Source organism: Epinephelus moara, chromosome 8 (genome assembly GCF_006386435.1).
Source record: "Epinephelus moara isolate mb chromosome 8, YSFRI_EMoa_1.0, whole genome shotgun sequence".
In the NCBI taxonomy this organism is placed as follows: domain Eukaryota; kingdom Metazoa; phylum Chordata; class Actinopteri; order Perciformes; family Serranidae; genus Epinephelus; species Epinephelus moara.
In genome coordinates this window covers 41,524,875-41,540,691 of record NC_065513.1, presented here as the reverse complement: position 1 = coordinate 41,540,691, position 15,817 = coordinate 41,524,875, and the positions used below count along the sequence as shown (strand labels likewise).

The window sequence follows — 15,817 nt, the reverse complement described above, 5'->3', positions numbered from 1 at the left end:
CACATAATCTGAGGGGACCCCTCTATTATTGACCCCATCAAACAAAATGGGGGCGCTAGAGAGCTCATTTTTAAAAATTAGAAATTTAACTCTAATTGGCAACTGGGTGGCGCTATAACAACAGAAAAATGCTTCAAAATGGCTAAAATGCGACCGATCGCTGTGGCTCCCCCTGTGGACCAATGTTGTTGTTGTTTTCTAATTTTTGGTATGACTAAGTCATGGTATGGTATGCTGTACTCAGTGGGTATGGACTAGTTCATAAATAATTTGAATTATTAATTACAAGCTGACTGCAGTTTTATTGAATTATGTTTGGCTACACTACAACCATGGATCCATGTACACTCATGATAACACTGTAAACTTGAGTTACAAATGTGTGTGGGCAAATTCACAGTAAATACAATATTGACCAGGTTGATCATACATCTGTGCCCTGGCTAAATTGATTTTTTAACAGAAAAGTATTTTGATAATTGATTAATCATCAAGTCATTTATCAGCTTTTTGCTGCCTTTTTTCTGTTATATTATTAAATATCTTTGGGTAGTGAACTGCTGATTTGACAAAACAAGCAATGAGACATCAGCTTGTGCCTTTTGACTCCTTTCTGACATGTTACAAACTAAACGGTTAATTTAAAACAAGTTACACGTATGTTTTTGGGAAGCTGGAACATTGTAGCCCCTTATTGACCGCAGAAACTTTCCCCAGGATCTAGGAAGCTTTTGAAGAGCTCAGTGTTTCGACCACAAGGACCAGGGTCTAAATTAAGTTGTGGGGACATTATTTTCCCCCCAAAAAGTCCCTGATCGGGGGGTTTTGACTGAAAGTACAGGAACTTCCAGGTTGGGGTTTTGGGGGATGACCATCGTTGGATTGATAAAACACACAACGCTGCTGCTTCAACTTGTACTGCTCAAGTCAAAACAAGAAAGTGTTTTAGTATCGATTTAGGCCAATTTTAGGACAAGGGGGTAACATTTCTCTTTGTTTGATAACTTTACGAATAAAGTTAGTCTTTGTTGTGAACTTCCAGACTCATTTTCAAAAAGACAGACAAAAAAAGAGATCGTGGCAGCGAACTGAGAGCACCGATCGAGCACTGCGGTGCCGTGAGAAAACCAGAGACTGAGAGAAATGAAATATTATTTTCTGATTGTTTCATGGTGGTTTTGCTTTAAAGCACAAACAAATAACCATCAAACACTCAACAGAGGATTTACCGTGGGGACTGAGTTTCATTTCCTTCCCCTGCATTTAATTAATTACATCCAGCTTGCAGCAGTGTGATGCAGCAGTAAATGTCACTGCAGTGAGACAAAACCCAAGGTGTGTTTTTTTCCAATGTGTTGTTCTTTTTTTGTAGATGAAATGGGTGTGTTCACCCCTGCAACTACCAGCAGCCCTCGTCCTGTCATGCTGCTTTTTCATGCGGCAGTGGACTACTTTGCCTAATCCTAACAGGTCTTTAGACTGTATTGAAAACATAGATAACAATGGGATGAATGAACCTTTTAGTTCCTTGAAAAGTTGTGCCTTAAACTAAAGGTCCTGGGAACTTTGGGTAGAAATGCAATTTTTGAGGCCTGAAAATCGTCATCTTACGGCACAACAACAACAACAAGGGATTGTAACATTACACGCTCTGTTTTCTGTTCTGAAGATGTTCTTACCACTGGAGAACATGTCCTTGTTGACCTCGAGCAGAACGGCCACCCCGATGTTGTCTTTGGTCATCACTCTGTTCAGCATGACCTCTGAGCCCTCAGAGTTGGCCATGGCCACCTGGTTGAACTCCACAGTGTGTTTTTGGACCAAAGTAAACCTGCACAAACATCAACAAGGCAGCATAAATATCCACGGAGGACTTCGGAAACTCGCATTAATTTTCAGATGTGGGATGTCCCTGCCTTACTACATACACAGCCATTCAAAGGTTCGGAATCACCTGTACTATTAATATTTTTTGACTTCCTTTATAAGTAAACCATTTAACATATATAAAACAGTATCTTTGACACTCCAAATATATTATTTATATTTGAAATGGTTTGGACCCCAGAAGAAGAAGAATCAAATGATTTAGACTTCCATTTAGGCAACAGCCCTTTTTATACAGAGATTGCGCTACAGATTCACTATGAAAGTCCCTTCTTTGTGCTGCCTTTGTATTTTTATGTAGAACCAAACAACGGCAGCATCATACAACATCAGACTGTGATTTTAGACATTATGCCAGCATCCTGGAAACAGAGGCCTAATGGGCGTAGCATGTAACACAACATCGCTGGCCTCTAGTGTGACATATAACATATGGGTCAGCAACGCTTTATAAACAGTAACAGTGGCTTTAACATGGCAATAACAATCATTACTGTCCCTGTTATATGGCGACTGATTTCGTCCTCTGCTCAGAGGGTAAAGAGCCCCCCGGATTTCATTGTTTTTCCCAATTGCAGACATTTTTTGCTGCTGTTCTTTTTCTTTGAGTTAGCTGCTAACTGCTATCAGCTGCTTTTTAAATCTTCCAGGAGAGGGGCACACACATAACACATCAACAACACATCAACACAGACGTCGTTTTAGTATTGCTACTACCTCCACTGCCGGCTTAAAGGGGAGCCAATTCCGTCCCCTCATTCAGCCAATGACCCCTTTATACAAAACAGCAAGATGGAATATTGGCGTAAAAGTCCTGCCTTGAAAGGGGCTACTTTTGTAATCATTTCTTCCTCCAGATACCCTTTGATTTTGAATTTGTTTTTCAGTCCAGAAAATCGTTAATGTCCTTCGATCATTACTGAACCACGACTGTGCAACTGGGCCCTTAATATTGAGGATCAGCTACAACAGTGCTAACCCTGAACTAACCTTCTGTGCCTATTGTGAAGTTTGAAGAAGAGCTTTGCTAAAGAAGAACATTGCCTGTTAATTCCAGCTTGTTCAAGGCATTATTGGGCATCTGACACTGAAACAGGATCCTGTTCCTAATTAAATCTGCACATATTTTGATGCTAAGCTTCCAGTTTCTTTAACCAATGACTGCCGATTTCTTCTGTTCTTATTCAGGTGTTGGTCAGAGGGATCTTTGTGTCTTTCAGTTGTCAGTCTGGTTGAACCACTGTACAGCGTTTTGTTCTCCATGTACAAAATAAACCCTTCATATAACATATTTGTTGAACCTAAAGGCCATTCAAACACATAGAGCAGTCCTCTCAGACACCTGACTGGACCCAATCAGGCTTTTGTGGCAAGATACAGAAACTTTTCAACTGTGGTGTACAAACATGGTCAGAGTCTGTTTCAAATTAACTTCTGAAGCTTCAACCTCTAAAAATCACCTTCGAAAACATTCTAGGATTTCCAACAAAAACCTACAAATCTGCAACTGTATTCAATAAATCTTGTTCTGCAAAGCTCTTAAACTCACTTCTCGGTCTTGAAGAACACAGCGCAGCCGTCCACGTGTTTCCTCTCCTGTTCAGAAACCAGTTTGGCACGAGACTTTGGGCAGAAGTAGCCGTCGTAGCCGCGCTCCTTTAGTGTTTCCAGAAACATAGTGTAGTACTGCTCTGTCTCCACCTCCTGCAGACACACAGGGCAAGAAATGTCACCTAAAAGAGTCATTAAGAGTCATACAATGGTGTGCCTGAAGGAGTAAGCCTTAGCCACATATAAATGGCAAACATTTCCCTGATCCAGATGAGTTCGCTCCGTCCTAAAGATGCCTTTCCATAAAAAATAAACGAAAGAAAAACCCTCTCTGGAATTTTAAAATGATATTAGTAGGAAAACAAACACACTTTCCAGTGCTGAGGACGGTTTATCAGTCATGTCTGCCTCTTTATCTACTAGACAATGACTTAATTGTGTTGAAGGGCAGTGGTTGGTGACTCTGGAGGAGTTGATAGCAGCGGAGTACAGTCTGATAATTACAGCACAGACGAGAGTGAAAGGCTCAATAAACCTGCTGAAACTGTTCCTTGCTCGAATCAGAAGTCAGTGTGTGGACAGATGGTGGGTAGAAACCTTCTTCTCGTGAAAGGTCACAAGTGAGCTAGAGCAAGACTGTAAACTGTTACAATCATAGAAAATCCACAGCCAGAGGAAAGCAGGTACATTTTGGCTGTGCGTAGTAAGTTTATCTCTTTATTTCAAATCCTGAGAGAACACCAAACAGTCTCTCTATTCTATGAAGTTATTAGATACGTATGGATCCTGTGCAGTCAACCACTTTGGTCCAGACTGAAATATCTAAACAGCTATTAGATGGATTGTCATCAAGGAGCCTCTCGTTTACCTGCAGGCTGATGATGTCAGCGTCACAGCTGGTGATTTCCTCCATGATGCCTTTCTTCCGGTACTCCCAGTTGAGGGCCCAGGATGGACAGTAGCCGTACAGCTGTCGCGTGGCGTACTTGTCGCACAGCACGTTGTAGCACATGACTGTGAACACGGCTGCGGAAAAATACAAAAGGATTATTGTTAAGATCCATTTGGCTATAAATTTATTCCTCTGACATTTGCTGCCCTGCGTGGACAGACATTTATTGATACACAAATTATTTTGTGCTGGATGGAACTGGACATAAGTCTTATTCAACACACTCCTCCTCATTATATGATTTCATTTTAAACCTGTGCACCTACAGTATGACATAAGGAAGATATGACTCTCCGAAAGCAAAAAAATTGAAGTCTTATTAAAGAAAAAAAAAACTTTGTTTTATTTACTAAACCATTTCTGACCTTGAGAAAAGATGAGCAGTGCCTTTCCTTTGTCATCACATCAAACAGCTTTTGGGTCAACTTGTGTTAAATGGGGTTGTGAGTGAGTTTCAGATCTACTTGGCAACTAAAAGAAACTCTACACTCTCTTACTGCTTCAACAGTGTTACTATCTCCACCAGACATAAGCCTGGAGGGGATCATGTGTTTGGTTACGTGTGTGTGTGTGTGTGTGTGTGTGTGTGTGTCTGTGTCTGTGTCTGTGTCTATCTGCCTGATATTCTGAGTGTACATCTATGACTGTATGCTCAAGAACGTGCAGTGATTCAATTGTTGAAAAACTTGTTTTATTGCCTGTTTTATACCGCCACTGACTGCTGACTCATCACTTCTCTGAACCGGCTGGTAGGGGCAGTAGGTTTTCCGGTAATCAGCTTGTCTAAAAACAAGCTTTAACTTGTCTGTTACAGGCCACATTTTGGTCTTCGTTGTGTCTCTTTCCAGAAATAATGACCGGTTACTGAAGATAATCCACAGACATGGTTTAAAACAGTGTCATGTAGGGAATATTTCCTTTCTACCGGTCTACACCCACCAACTGTATAACAGTACAGAAGGAAGCGTGTCTCTACTCGTGGATGAGAGGCTCGTGCTCGTGACAGCCTGAGATGTAAACATGAATGGCATCCTCGGCTGAGCTGTAACCTTAGCTAGCTCAGGGGTGCTACGTGAGCTACCAGTAAATGCACACTTCTTTCTGTGTGGTGATACAGTTGGTGGGTGTAGAGCCTTGGTCATCTTCCAACAAGCCTTACCTGTAACATACTAGGTAAGGCTTGTTGTTTTTAGTCGAGCCGATTGCTGGAAAACTTCCTGCCCCTACTGGCCGGTTAAGAGAACTGAGGAATCAGCGGTCAATGATGGTATAGAACAGTCATTAAAACAGGTTTTTCAACAACTGTGAATCACTGCAAGCACAAGAAGTTCTTGAACATACAGTCTTAGATGTACACACAAAATATTAGGCTAATGGGTCCAATAGTTTTTGAGAGTAGCTGCAGACAGATACGCCTGGTGGAGACCATAACACTTAAGCCCCATTTCCACCGAGCAGTATGGAAAAGTACAGTTCGGTTTGGTGTGCTTTTTTCCCCGTTTCCGCTATAAAAAGTTGTGGATGGTACCAACAGAACCGTTCTGTATCATCCCCAATTTTGGTCCCCCCTCTGTTGGGGTACCTAGCACACAGATCCGGTACTAAAAGGTGGAGCTGTGAACGCTGCAGTCCGTAGAGCCATGTAATGTAGAGCCATTGCTGTTAAGTTTTTCAGAAATCTATATTTTTGGTGCTTTGAACACCACAAGCTGAGTGCTGTCTAGTTCCATTATACTGGAGAGAAGGCAGACATCTCTACGGCTGATATCTCCAACACTCGGCATCTCACACCAAAAAAGTCTTGTTTGATAAATAGCACTACACGTGAGAGGAAAAATATGTATTTTTGATTTTGGGGTGATCTGGTCCTTTAAGCTGATGAAATAAGTGAATTTTTGTGTAAAATCTAGGCTGCTGCAGCTTTTAAAAAAATAAAAGAAAGACCCTTCTGAACGTACCTGTGGAACTCATTTGGTCTCGCTCTTTCAGAGTGATCCAAGGTCTTTGGGGGAGCTGCTCTGGGTGCACTGCAAAACAGGGCGGAGGCAGGGGCAAATTAGGGACAAGCGCTCAATGGCCCGTGACAAACACAATGGTACACCTGCTACGACACACCTGTGCTGCTCCAGTTTACAATAAACTGCCCTTTAATCATGCATGAGTTCCAATAAAATGGTTGTGTGGTAACGTGAAGCCGCCGAGCCATTCACCTGCTAGATTGTCGAGCATGTAGTTCAAAAGCTTTCTGGTTCCGTCCGGCTCCTGGTACAGATTGAGGATGTCTTGGGACAAAGGGTTTCCTGCAAAACAACCATGAAATGACTTACATGGTTAATTTGCCAGCCACTTTAATTTAATTTAAGTTATATTATTGAGCCAAACTTTTAGTAATAATAAAAAAAACAGGACTCACCTTTAAGCCCCAAGGTTTGTAACTGGAAAAGCCTCCCAAGTTCATAAGGCAGAACTCGTAAAAGATTGTTGTTTAAAAGCAATTCCCTGCAAGAAAACGGGAGAAAAAAATATCAGCATTGTGTCTTTCCCAAACTTTATTTTTACAACATAGTAATTCCTTGTCATCAGTGTATTTTCACTGGTGTCACAACATCGACCATGTCGTCCTTTGTTGTCACTTCAATTAAGTCTTCCAGTCAAAACGTGTCTTCACTTGTCATCTTTGTTTTTTTGTTTGTCAGTTTTGAGATGCTTTTCTGAGCCCTGCGGGATAACTACTCACACACCCACACATTTCATAATCTTGCTCTTTCTTCTGAGTGTTTTGATCGCTGTGTTTTAATCGTCAAGTTTTTTAATCACTTCTCTTCTGTGCTTTCGGATCGTGTGGCACGTAATCCTTTGAATGAATCCAAAGAACCATTTATTCTTTGAGACAAAATATACACTGTTGAAGTGGAGTGAAAGCTTTGTGAAAAATGAAGTCATTAGCAAGATTCAATCCTTTGTGTAAGTCAACAAATGTCAGTAGATATGCTGAGTGGAAGCTTGGGTACTTTGTTTGTGTAAAGAATTACCCAAACACTGCAGACTTACAAAGCAGAGGCCTCTTATTCATTGAGATATTATTTATTACATTACAACATACACACATCACATCTGAAATTCGTATCTGGTCTAAAAGGTTAGACGCTACTGTCACTATTTTCAATTAAAGCTGCATTTAACCAAAAACAAAATCAACAGTATAATTTAGGCTTGTGCCGATTGGATCAGACCATATATCAACGATTGAAGGGATGATCGATGATTGATTTTTCCTATGTCAAAGTTGAGGCAACTAATCAGAAGTAAGATGCTATAAAAATAATCTCTAGACTCTGTGCCCTACTGTGCACATTAAGATGTTTCTGGTGGAGCAGCACATCCGCCAGCTGAGCCCCGTTAATCAGCACGAGTGACAAGTGAATTTTAAATCCTTGATTACAAAACAGTTTGCCATCTCTTTGCCAGGGATCTGACACCCTGCTTCTTCGTTCTGCCTGCTCACCAAAACTTTGCTTTGATGGGAGTAGTTATGGATATGGTTTTGTACAAATCACCTCATAACCTGGTGATCGGATCGTCTATGGATGATATGAAAATGTTAGCGGTTTCCCAACGCTAGTGTGATTACAGAGTGGGTTCGATTTAAAGGCGGCCACATATTTAAAGGATAAGTTTTTCAAGTCTGTCCTAAAACAGTGACAATTCCTCCAGTTCATTCTGGCCAATAATGTCTGGTTCACACTATACACCTTAAGCCCTGATTGCTTGCTAACAGCAGACAAAAGCCCCACATCAGAGGCATCTCAGTGTTGGCTCGGCGCTTGCGAATTGGTGCTCGAGCGCTCCAGACACTCCAGATATCAGCAGGCTAAATATCTGGACCTGTCCTTGACCTGGTCGTGAGCCACAGCCAAAGAGAGCTCACGACACGGGTTGAGGACAGAGACAAGCTGTGTCTTTGCATTCCAAGATGAGTGTGTGTTTGAGAGGGACAGTGAAGAAGTAACAGTGAGACGGGACGAGAGGGTGGAAGGTGGACTATTGCACCTAATGTTTCTGTAAATTGTCAGCCTCATAACTTTTCTTGTCGTCACTTTTTGACTTAGATATTTTCGAGTAAGCCCCCCTGAGTTGTGTTTTGACCGCTGCATCATATGACATCAGGGATTCCTCCAGTGAAAGATCTTGTGTGTGTCGCCGGTCGCCAGTCAGTCATGTGGTGTAAAAACCACAACGACTTCAAGACTCAAATGTAGTTCCAGAAATGTTCCTATTTTACACCATAAATCCCTGCTGTAATGTAAAATTATATACTGTAAAAAAGATTTTATTCTTATCTTAAGTCATATCACAGAATATTCAACCACTCTCTGAAGATCTGTGACAAAGTGTAACAGTAAGTTAATTTTTCTCTCCATATTTAAGAAGCCTGTTTTGTGTATCCAAGATAAACTGTCTCACAATGTCCCTGAAATACCTACAGGTATGTCTCCTGAATGGGCCCGACCTACCTGAGAGAGACCATGTTGCCCAGTTCGGCGGGCAGGCTGCGGAGCTTATTGGACGACAGGTTCAGGTAGACCAGGTTGGGCAGCTTGGCGATGTCTGGCGGGATGCGGCTCAGGTTGTTGTCGTTGATGTGCAGTGCCGTCAGGTGGGTAAGCGTCCATAACGAGCTGCTCAGACTCCTCACCCGTCCTGCGTCGAGACAGACACAGTAACAGCAGAGTGTTTGTAAAAAGGACATCACCTCCAGAACTCATTAAGAAAACACTCATTTTAAATCTGAGGAAAGAAAACAGACTGTTTCCTTTTAGATAGTTTTAATTTTACACCCTTTTCATGCCAAAACAAGAACTGGACTCAGTTTTCAGCTGAAATATAATTCTTTGTCAGGGCAGAAAACCACATGAATCAGTATCAAGACCATCATGTGACACTAAAAGTAGACTGGTGGACTCCAGCAGAGCACTGGTAGAGAACTCTGTGACCCATTACTACACTTTAATTTTAAAACTTTACAAAATAAAACAACTGAATCAAACCACAAAAGATAAATAATTTCTAAATTGTTCTTCTGTAGCTTCTGTCAAAAAGAAACCTCCATCACTTCAGAGGTGAATGCCACTGACTAACCCGTATCTAACGTATAGATAAAACTTCAGATAACATAAAACAGAAACCTGATTTGCTTGTTTATTATTAACTTTTGACCAGCCAGGGAGAGTCTGTTAACCATTAATACTCTGTCTTTCAGTTTCATATTCAGCTGTGAACATTCAACCTGAGACGCCCTGTGATTCTGTTTAAAGTTGTTAGTTGACATCTGAGGTTTTGGGATGAAAAGAATTTTAATTACGCTGTTCACAGATCTCCATGATCTTATCTTAGAGTCCTTATAGCTGCAACACATAATTATTTTTATCATTGATTCATCTGCTGAATGTTTCTTGATTAACCAATTAATGATTTGGTCTCTAACTATACAAAGAAGATATTTTTGGCAGATGTATAAATGAGGAAAAGTTGTGTTAGGGGAGCACATATTTATTTTCTAATACTGGGTGGTTCTTGGACTGTAAATAAACTGGGTTTATTACTTATTTATTTAATTGGGTGGTAAATAGACTGGGGATGGTTGTATATTAGCTGTAAATAAATTTAGGGATTTGTTGAAATAATTTGAGTTAAAAGAAGGAATGTAAAAAAGGGGTCGGGACATATAAGCTTTACTTCTACCAACTCCTTTTCAGACACTGTTGTCTTTGTTTTGTTTGTTTTTTTATTGTGTTTTTTTTTATATTTTTGGTTGAAATAAAGTCATTCATTCATTCAAAAATATCACAAATATGTAAAATAATTACCTAGAACCCGAGGCATTTTACTTACAAATCACAAACCATTATATTATATTTTGGGGGGGAGTTTTGCTCTTATTTGATAGGCGAGTTATAGCATGAAGTGGGGAGAGAGAGGGGAGGGCATGCAGGGCCAGGGAGTCGAGCCTGTGGCCGCTGCGGCAAGGACACAGCCTTTGTACACGTGGCGCCTGCTCTACCAGGTGAGCTAGTGGGCGCCTCTTAAATAGTTTTGTGTTGATTAATCTGCAACATCCAAAATAAGAAACAGCTCAGCTTTAGTTTGCACAAACAGTACAGTTTGAGGGAGATTAAAAAATGTCAGGAAGCAACACACCGAGAAAAATACTGGGAACTCATTTGACATTCTGCTCAATCTCACAGATTAAAACCACGACTCCGCTACATTTTTAAATGTTTGCTTTCCAAGGACTGAAAAACTGGACCGGATATCAGAGACCAGAATGAAGCCACCTTTTTCTTGATGTTCTTATATTGCAAAAAAAAAGGTAGTGGTTTTCAATTCTGGGCTCTGCTGGGTTTCACTCCTATCAGTTTCGGTACAGATTCACACCTGAGCTTCAAGGCCTCAACTGGGATATTTTTCATAGAAGCAGACACAGAGGGAGTTTGTCAGACTGACCAGAAATCTCGAGCTCAGCCCAGTAAGACTTCTTCCCACTGGCCGCCTCCTCCGCTGGCATGATGGTGTAACATCTGCGGGGATCTGGAGGATCATATTTTTCCTTTGGCATACCTGTTAATCTGAGGGCGAAAAAAAAAAAACAAAGCAAGAAACACTCATTAGGCAGCACTGAGGTGACAGAAGAAGACGACAGCAAGCTGGTAAACATGGATGTAAATAAATAATTAACATTTATTTAAAAGACTTAAACCAGTGTTAGACCCCAAAGATACACACACTGTGCTTTGGAGAGTAAGAATGTAAACAGAACTTTTGTTTGTTTATAAGAAAATTCCACAGGGCCACTTTGTACAAAAAAATAATAATAATTAAAAAAAATAATTAAATAATACCACTGAGCTTAATAAAAAACTGAAGTTAACAGATTAATTTCAAATAATTATATAATTTCAAATAAAAAATTTAGCGATTAAAATAATACTTCTGCATGTTTGCAACAATAAAAATAGTTTCTGGTTCTGAATTAATAATATACTTGGTCATTAAAATAGTTAAGCACCTTGAGAAGTCATTTGACTTGAAAGTGTGCTATATAAATGTAATTTATTATTATTTTATTATAAAAGTGGCCATTATATTCTGGAAATCAGCGAACTACAGCTGCAACTCTTTATTTTTTGATCATGTTGATGTTGCCTTGCCTTTGCATTACTGATTATTATACTGATTAATGATTTAGTCTGTTCAATATCATAACATTTATAATAAAAATGTCCATCACAGTTTTCCAGAACCCAAGACAACGTCTTCAAAACACAAACACTGATTTTTTTGCCCGATAAACTACTCAAATGATTTACCAATTAAAAATAGTTGCTGATGGATTTTCCTTCAATCCACTCCTTGAACAATTAACTAATGTTTTTAGCTCCACAATAAATAACCAACAAATGTTTCCTGTCTTTATTGTGTGTTTTAAACTATATTTTATCTTCTGTTTAATCTGGATAAGAAATCTTATTCTGTTTGAGTCCTCCAGCACCGTAAAACACAGCTGTCCTCAGGTGTGTGTTTCTTCTTTTTCCTCAGACAGATCAGTATAAACTTCCAACATCAAAGATCACTTGTGACAAAGTTGTCACTTTTTTCTCTCCGGGTCTCAGTGAATGGCAGGGCTCCAAAATTTTCCAGCCACCTGTAAAATATTTTCCTAGTAATTTAAATATTCAAAACCGTGGCTGGTGGAGTCATGAACCTCAGCTGCCTCAGACAGCATTTACCGGCACTCGGCTGCATGAGAACGACACAGAGCCTCGACCGAATCTGAGCCAAACCACAGAGGAAGCACCTGGCGGACAGTTATGGCACACTCGAACGAAACCTGACGTCTATATAAAGAGCTGATGTCAGTCATGGGTCATATATCGTTCAGTTATCAGTGAGACGTGTGCAGCACATGATTTAAAGAATTTAATGTGACTGTCGGAGCTGAGTCCATGTGGAGAGTTAATCCTGTGAGAAGATCAGGAAAATAAACTTTAGATCTACGAGCCAAAGCAAATTAAAACATGGTGCCAAGACAATTTAAGTGCAGAATTACAGACCCTCACACCAACAGCAGCTTTCCCACCAGATGCCCTAACAAGAGTGACAATCAACACATTCTGGCAATAATCCTGTCCTGTGTGATCTCACCCCCAAACTGATTCATGCAAGAAATATTTTAAAAATAATTTCTTTAAATTGCTCCTGTCTGAAAACATCTTCTGCAGAAATCTGCGGTGCTCATGGGACAAAAAAGGGAACACACAAATGCTACATGACTGGATTCTCATCTGAATCTGGACTTTAGCTGACTTCTCAAACATTTTTTTGGTTAAATAAAACTTTAAAACTCTGGTATTTTTACTAATGCATTGTTGATGTGTCTCCCAGAAGTGAAGGCTGTGGTAATTCTGTGAAATTATATCATGTAATGTTATAGATTTTACAAAAGTTCTGTTGTCTAAAGTAAGAATTATTACAGATAGATACTTTATTAATCCCAAGCACTATTCAAGTATCATAACAGCATGATATTGCACACTGAAACTAAACTAACAATTATAAACTAACCAAATTAGGTTTTTATGTGTGAGGAGGTTGAGCTCACGCAGTGTATAACAGTGGGACACATCAGCGCACATCTGTTGTGTTCATGGGACAAAAAAAGTATATGTCAGTAATCACCGACAAGTGCTACGTGAGTCGATTCTCATCTGAATCTGGACTTACGTTAACTTCTCAAACTTTTTCCGGGGGGTTATACATGACTGTAAAACATTGGTAATTATTTTAATACACGGTTGATTTGTCTCCCAGAAAGTAAGGCTGAGAAAATTAGGTTAAATGATATCATTTGATGTTTTAGTTTTACAAAAGTCTGTTGTTAAACTAATAATTTTAAGCAGATATACAGATACCAGGGGGAATGCAAGTGTCAGTGCAGCAAGGTGTCTTTTTTTATTAACTAATATTAGGTTTTAAAGTTTTTAAAGAGCTTGGGCTCATCCAGTGTTTCAGTGCGTTTCATTTTGCACACATTTGCCAAATCATGATACATACATCAATACAAGATAAATATTCTTATTAAAACTGTGATGTCGATTCAAACCATACCCAGCCAGGGGCGTAAATATAGACAGTGCAGGCAGTGCTGTTGCACTGGGGCCGTGTGGTGGGGGGCCTGCATGATGATTCAGATTGCCACCTTGGAACTACACCTGTGTTTATAAAAACTCATACTGAATTAAAAATGGTGCCATTTACTATAAAATTCAAACTCATGTCCATCATAATTTTCTTTTCCTTTTTAGGTAAAATAGTCAGTAGCAATGTATGACAAAATTAAACGCTTATTCTAAAAAAACCCCCATAAAACTCTGAATAAACTACACATTAAAAATTCTATTAAATGAATAATTTTTTATTCTCTTTGATATTGTTGTCATTTACAGGTCTGCAATGATGATTATTGGGTAACATGTTTGTTAATGTTGCCTAATGTCAAATCTCCGTTGGATCATGTGACAACACAATAAGATACAGTTGCTAATTCAGGCGCAAAATCTGTCAAGACTGACAAGCTGACCACATCTACAAGCCCAGCGAGCAGTCATGCCTCTTACACATAAAAGCGGCAGTAAGAATGAACAAGAGGGAAACGAATAAGAAATTAGATTCCTTTGGATTTTATATTAACAGTTGCTAGTTGTGTGTGTGCGCCTTATAGACATTATAATATAACATGCATTGCTGGTAATAACACACATTGTGTCACAAAAAGTGACCAGAATGTGAACACAAGAATATGCTGCTAAGGTGAGATATCTATGTCATGATAGGAGACATGAAAATACCTCAGAGGCTGATTGATGCATTGACATTAAAAAGTTAAAAGTTGCATGATAATTTAAGTGACATGTTGTCTTAAATGTGACTGATTATCATATGAGCTTCAAAGCTTCTTCTCAGACACCACGTGCAATGCTTCAAAGCAGTACACATGTTTATAAGACAACAAGTTACAAGGTTGAAGACACAGGGATTCCTCATGTAGTGACACTTAAATATCACACTTGCTCTGCAGCCATGCAGTCAGCAGGAGGTCTTCTCAGAAACCAGCCAGCCTGCAGCAGCAGCAGCTTGCAAGTAAACTCCCCTGCTGTCAGAGTACTGCTGCCTGCACGGCTCAGGGACACACATTATGTTGCGTGACTTGTTATTTATTATCCACTGACATGTGAACATGGTGCGTGTGAGCAAAATAAGTGACAGAAAAGAAAGGAGCAGGGTGCATGATATTATGAATCCAGTCGCCATGAGGTCGGCTGAGGGTGAACAAGTTTGGAGAGGACTTACATAACTTGTTTACACACTTCTGGGTCACAAGTAAGCGGCTGCGGGCAGATATACGGCCTGCTGGCAGCGGGTCATATCAGCCGCACGGAGACTGTTGCGACGGCGGCTTTCATCTCAAGCTGGGGTCGATAACATTTGAGGCTCCGGGGGGCTGTGACAGATCACCGAGTGCTGAACCCCAAATCAGCTGCTTTGGTGACTGTGTCATTAACGTTATTCTAACAAGGCGGGAGTTTTTTGTAAATGGAAAATATGTTGCAATGGCAACTGCGCCAACAGCTGAGCGTCCAAACATAGCTGTAATGTCAAAAGTGACAAGCACGTAACGTTACATGGATGGGGGCCCGTTCAGGACAAGTTCGGCCCACCGCTCACCAGCTGTCACACCTGGCAACGAGGTAAACACGCCCTCTGGTTGTGTCTATTTAAACCTTTCACACTGTTGAAACTATTAAAATACAACCGAAACACCGCACACACACGTTAACCGCCTGGTGAGCTCTGAAGCACGGCGCTGGATTTGTTTGGCTAGCGGCAGCAGGGCGCACGCCGCCCGGGCTTACCGACGCGGTGCGGGGGTAGACGGTGCTGGCACAATCGGAAGCGGATTTAACTGTGAAATATAACCCGGGACAACCTGGACAGCGTGTCCGCAGAGTGAGAACAAAATCAGAATTGTTATTACCTTCATTCGGGAGCGGTAGAAGACGATTTATAGAGGGAATTGGTAGAGACATGCAGACACGGCTGTTGAACCCGTTTAGACCCTGAACGTCTCGGAAACAGAAGGAAGAACAACAAACGCGACTTCCGCTCGTACTCGTCCGCACACGGCATGCACCCCCAGATTTTCTCCCTTGTTCATATCATGTCAAAATTTGGAAAATCGTTTCCTTTTTTTAATTTAAGAACAAAATAAAACACAAGACGCCGTTTCCACTATGAGAAAATCCCAGTGTGAGCGTAGCATTTCCTGGTTTAGCTCAAAGCATGACCAAACTCCTTTTAAATCTCAATTTA

At 40.4% G+C, this 15,817-nt stretch overlaps 1 protein-coding gene across 1 annotated transcript in view; it reads right to left on the bottom strand.

Moving 5' to 3' along the window:
• The window catches only part of cnot6l (CCR4-NOT transcription complex, subunit 6-like), a 25,644-nt gene extending 10,024 nt beyond the window's left edge, over positions 1-15,620 (bottom strand). Inside the window, exons 1-9 of the mRNA XM_050050887.1 lie at positions 15,483-15,620; positions 10,895-11,016; positions 8,905-9,091; positions 6,804-6,889; positions 6,601-6,690; positions 6,349-6,417; positions 4,307-4,464; positions 3,437-3,591; positions 1,680-1,831 (exon numbers count right to left, since the gene is read on the bottom strand). Coding sequence (XP_049906844.1) covers positions 1,680-1,831; positions 3,437-3,591; positions 4,307-4,464; positions 6,349-6,417; positions 6,601-6,690; positions 6,804-6,889; positions 8,905-9,091; positions 10,895-11,006 — 1,009 coding nt within the window. The 5' untranslated portion in view covers positions 11,007-11,016; positions 15,483-15,620. The remainder of the gene's footprint in view (positions 1-1,679; positions 1,832-3,436; positions 3,592-4,306; positions 4,465-6,348; positions 6,418-6,600; positions 6,691-6,803; positions 6,890-8,904; positions 9,092-10,894; positions 11,017-15,482) is intronic.
• Between the last annotated feature and the right edge of the window lie 197 nt (positions 15,621-15,817).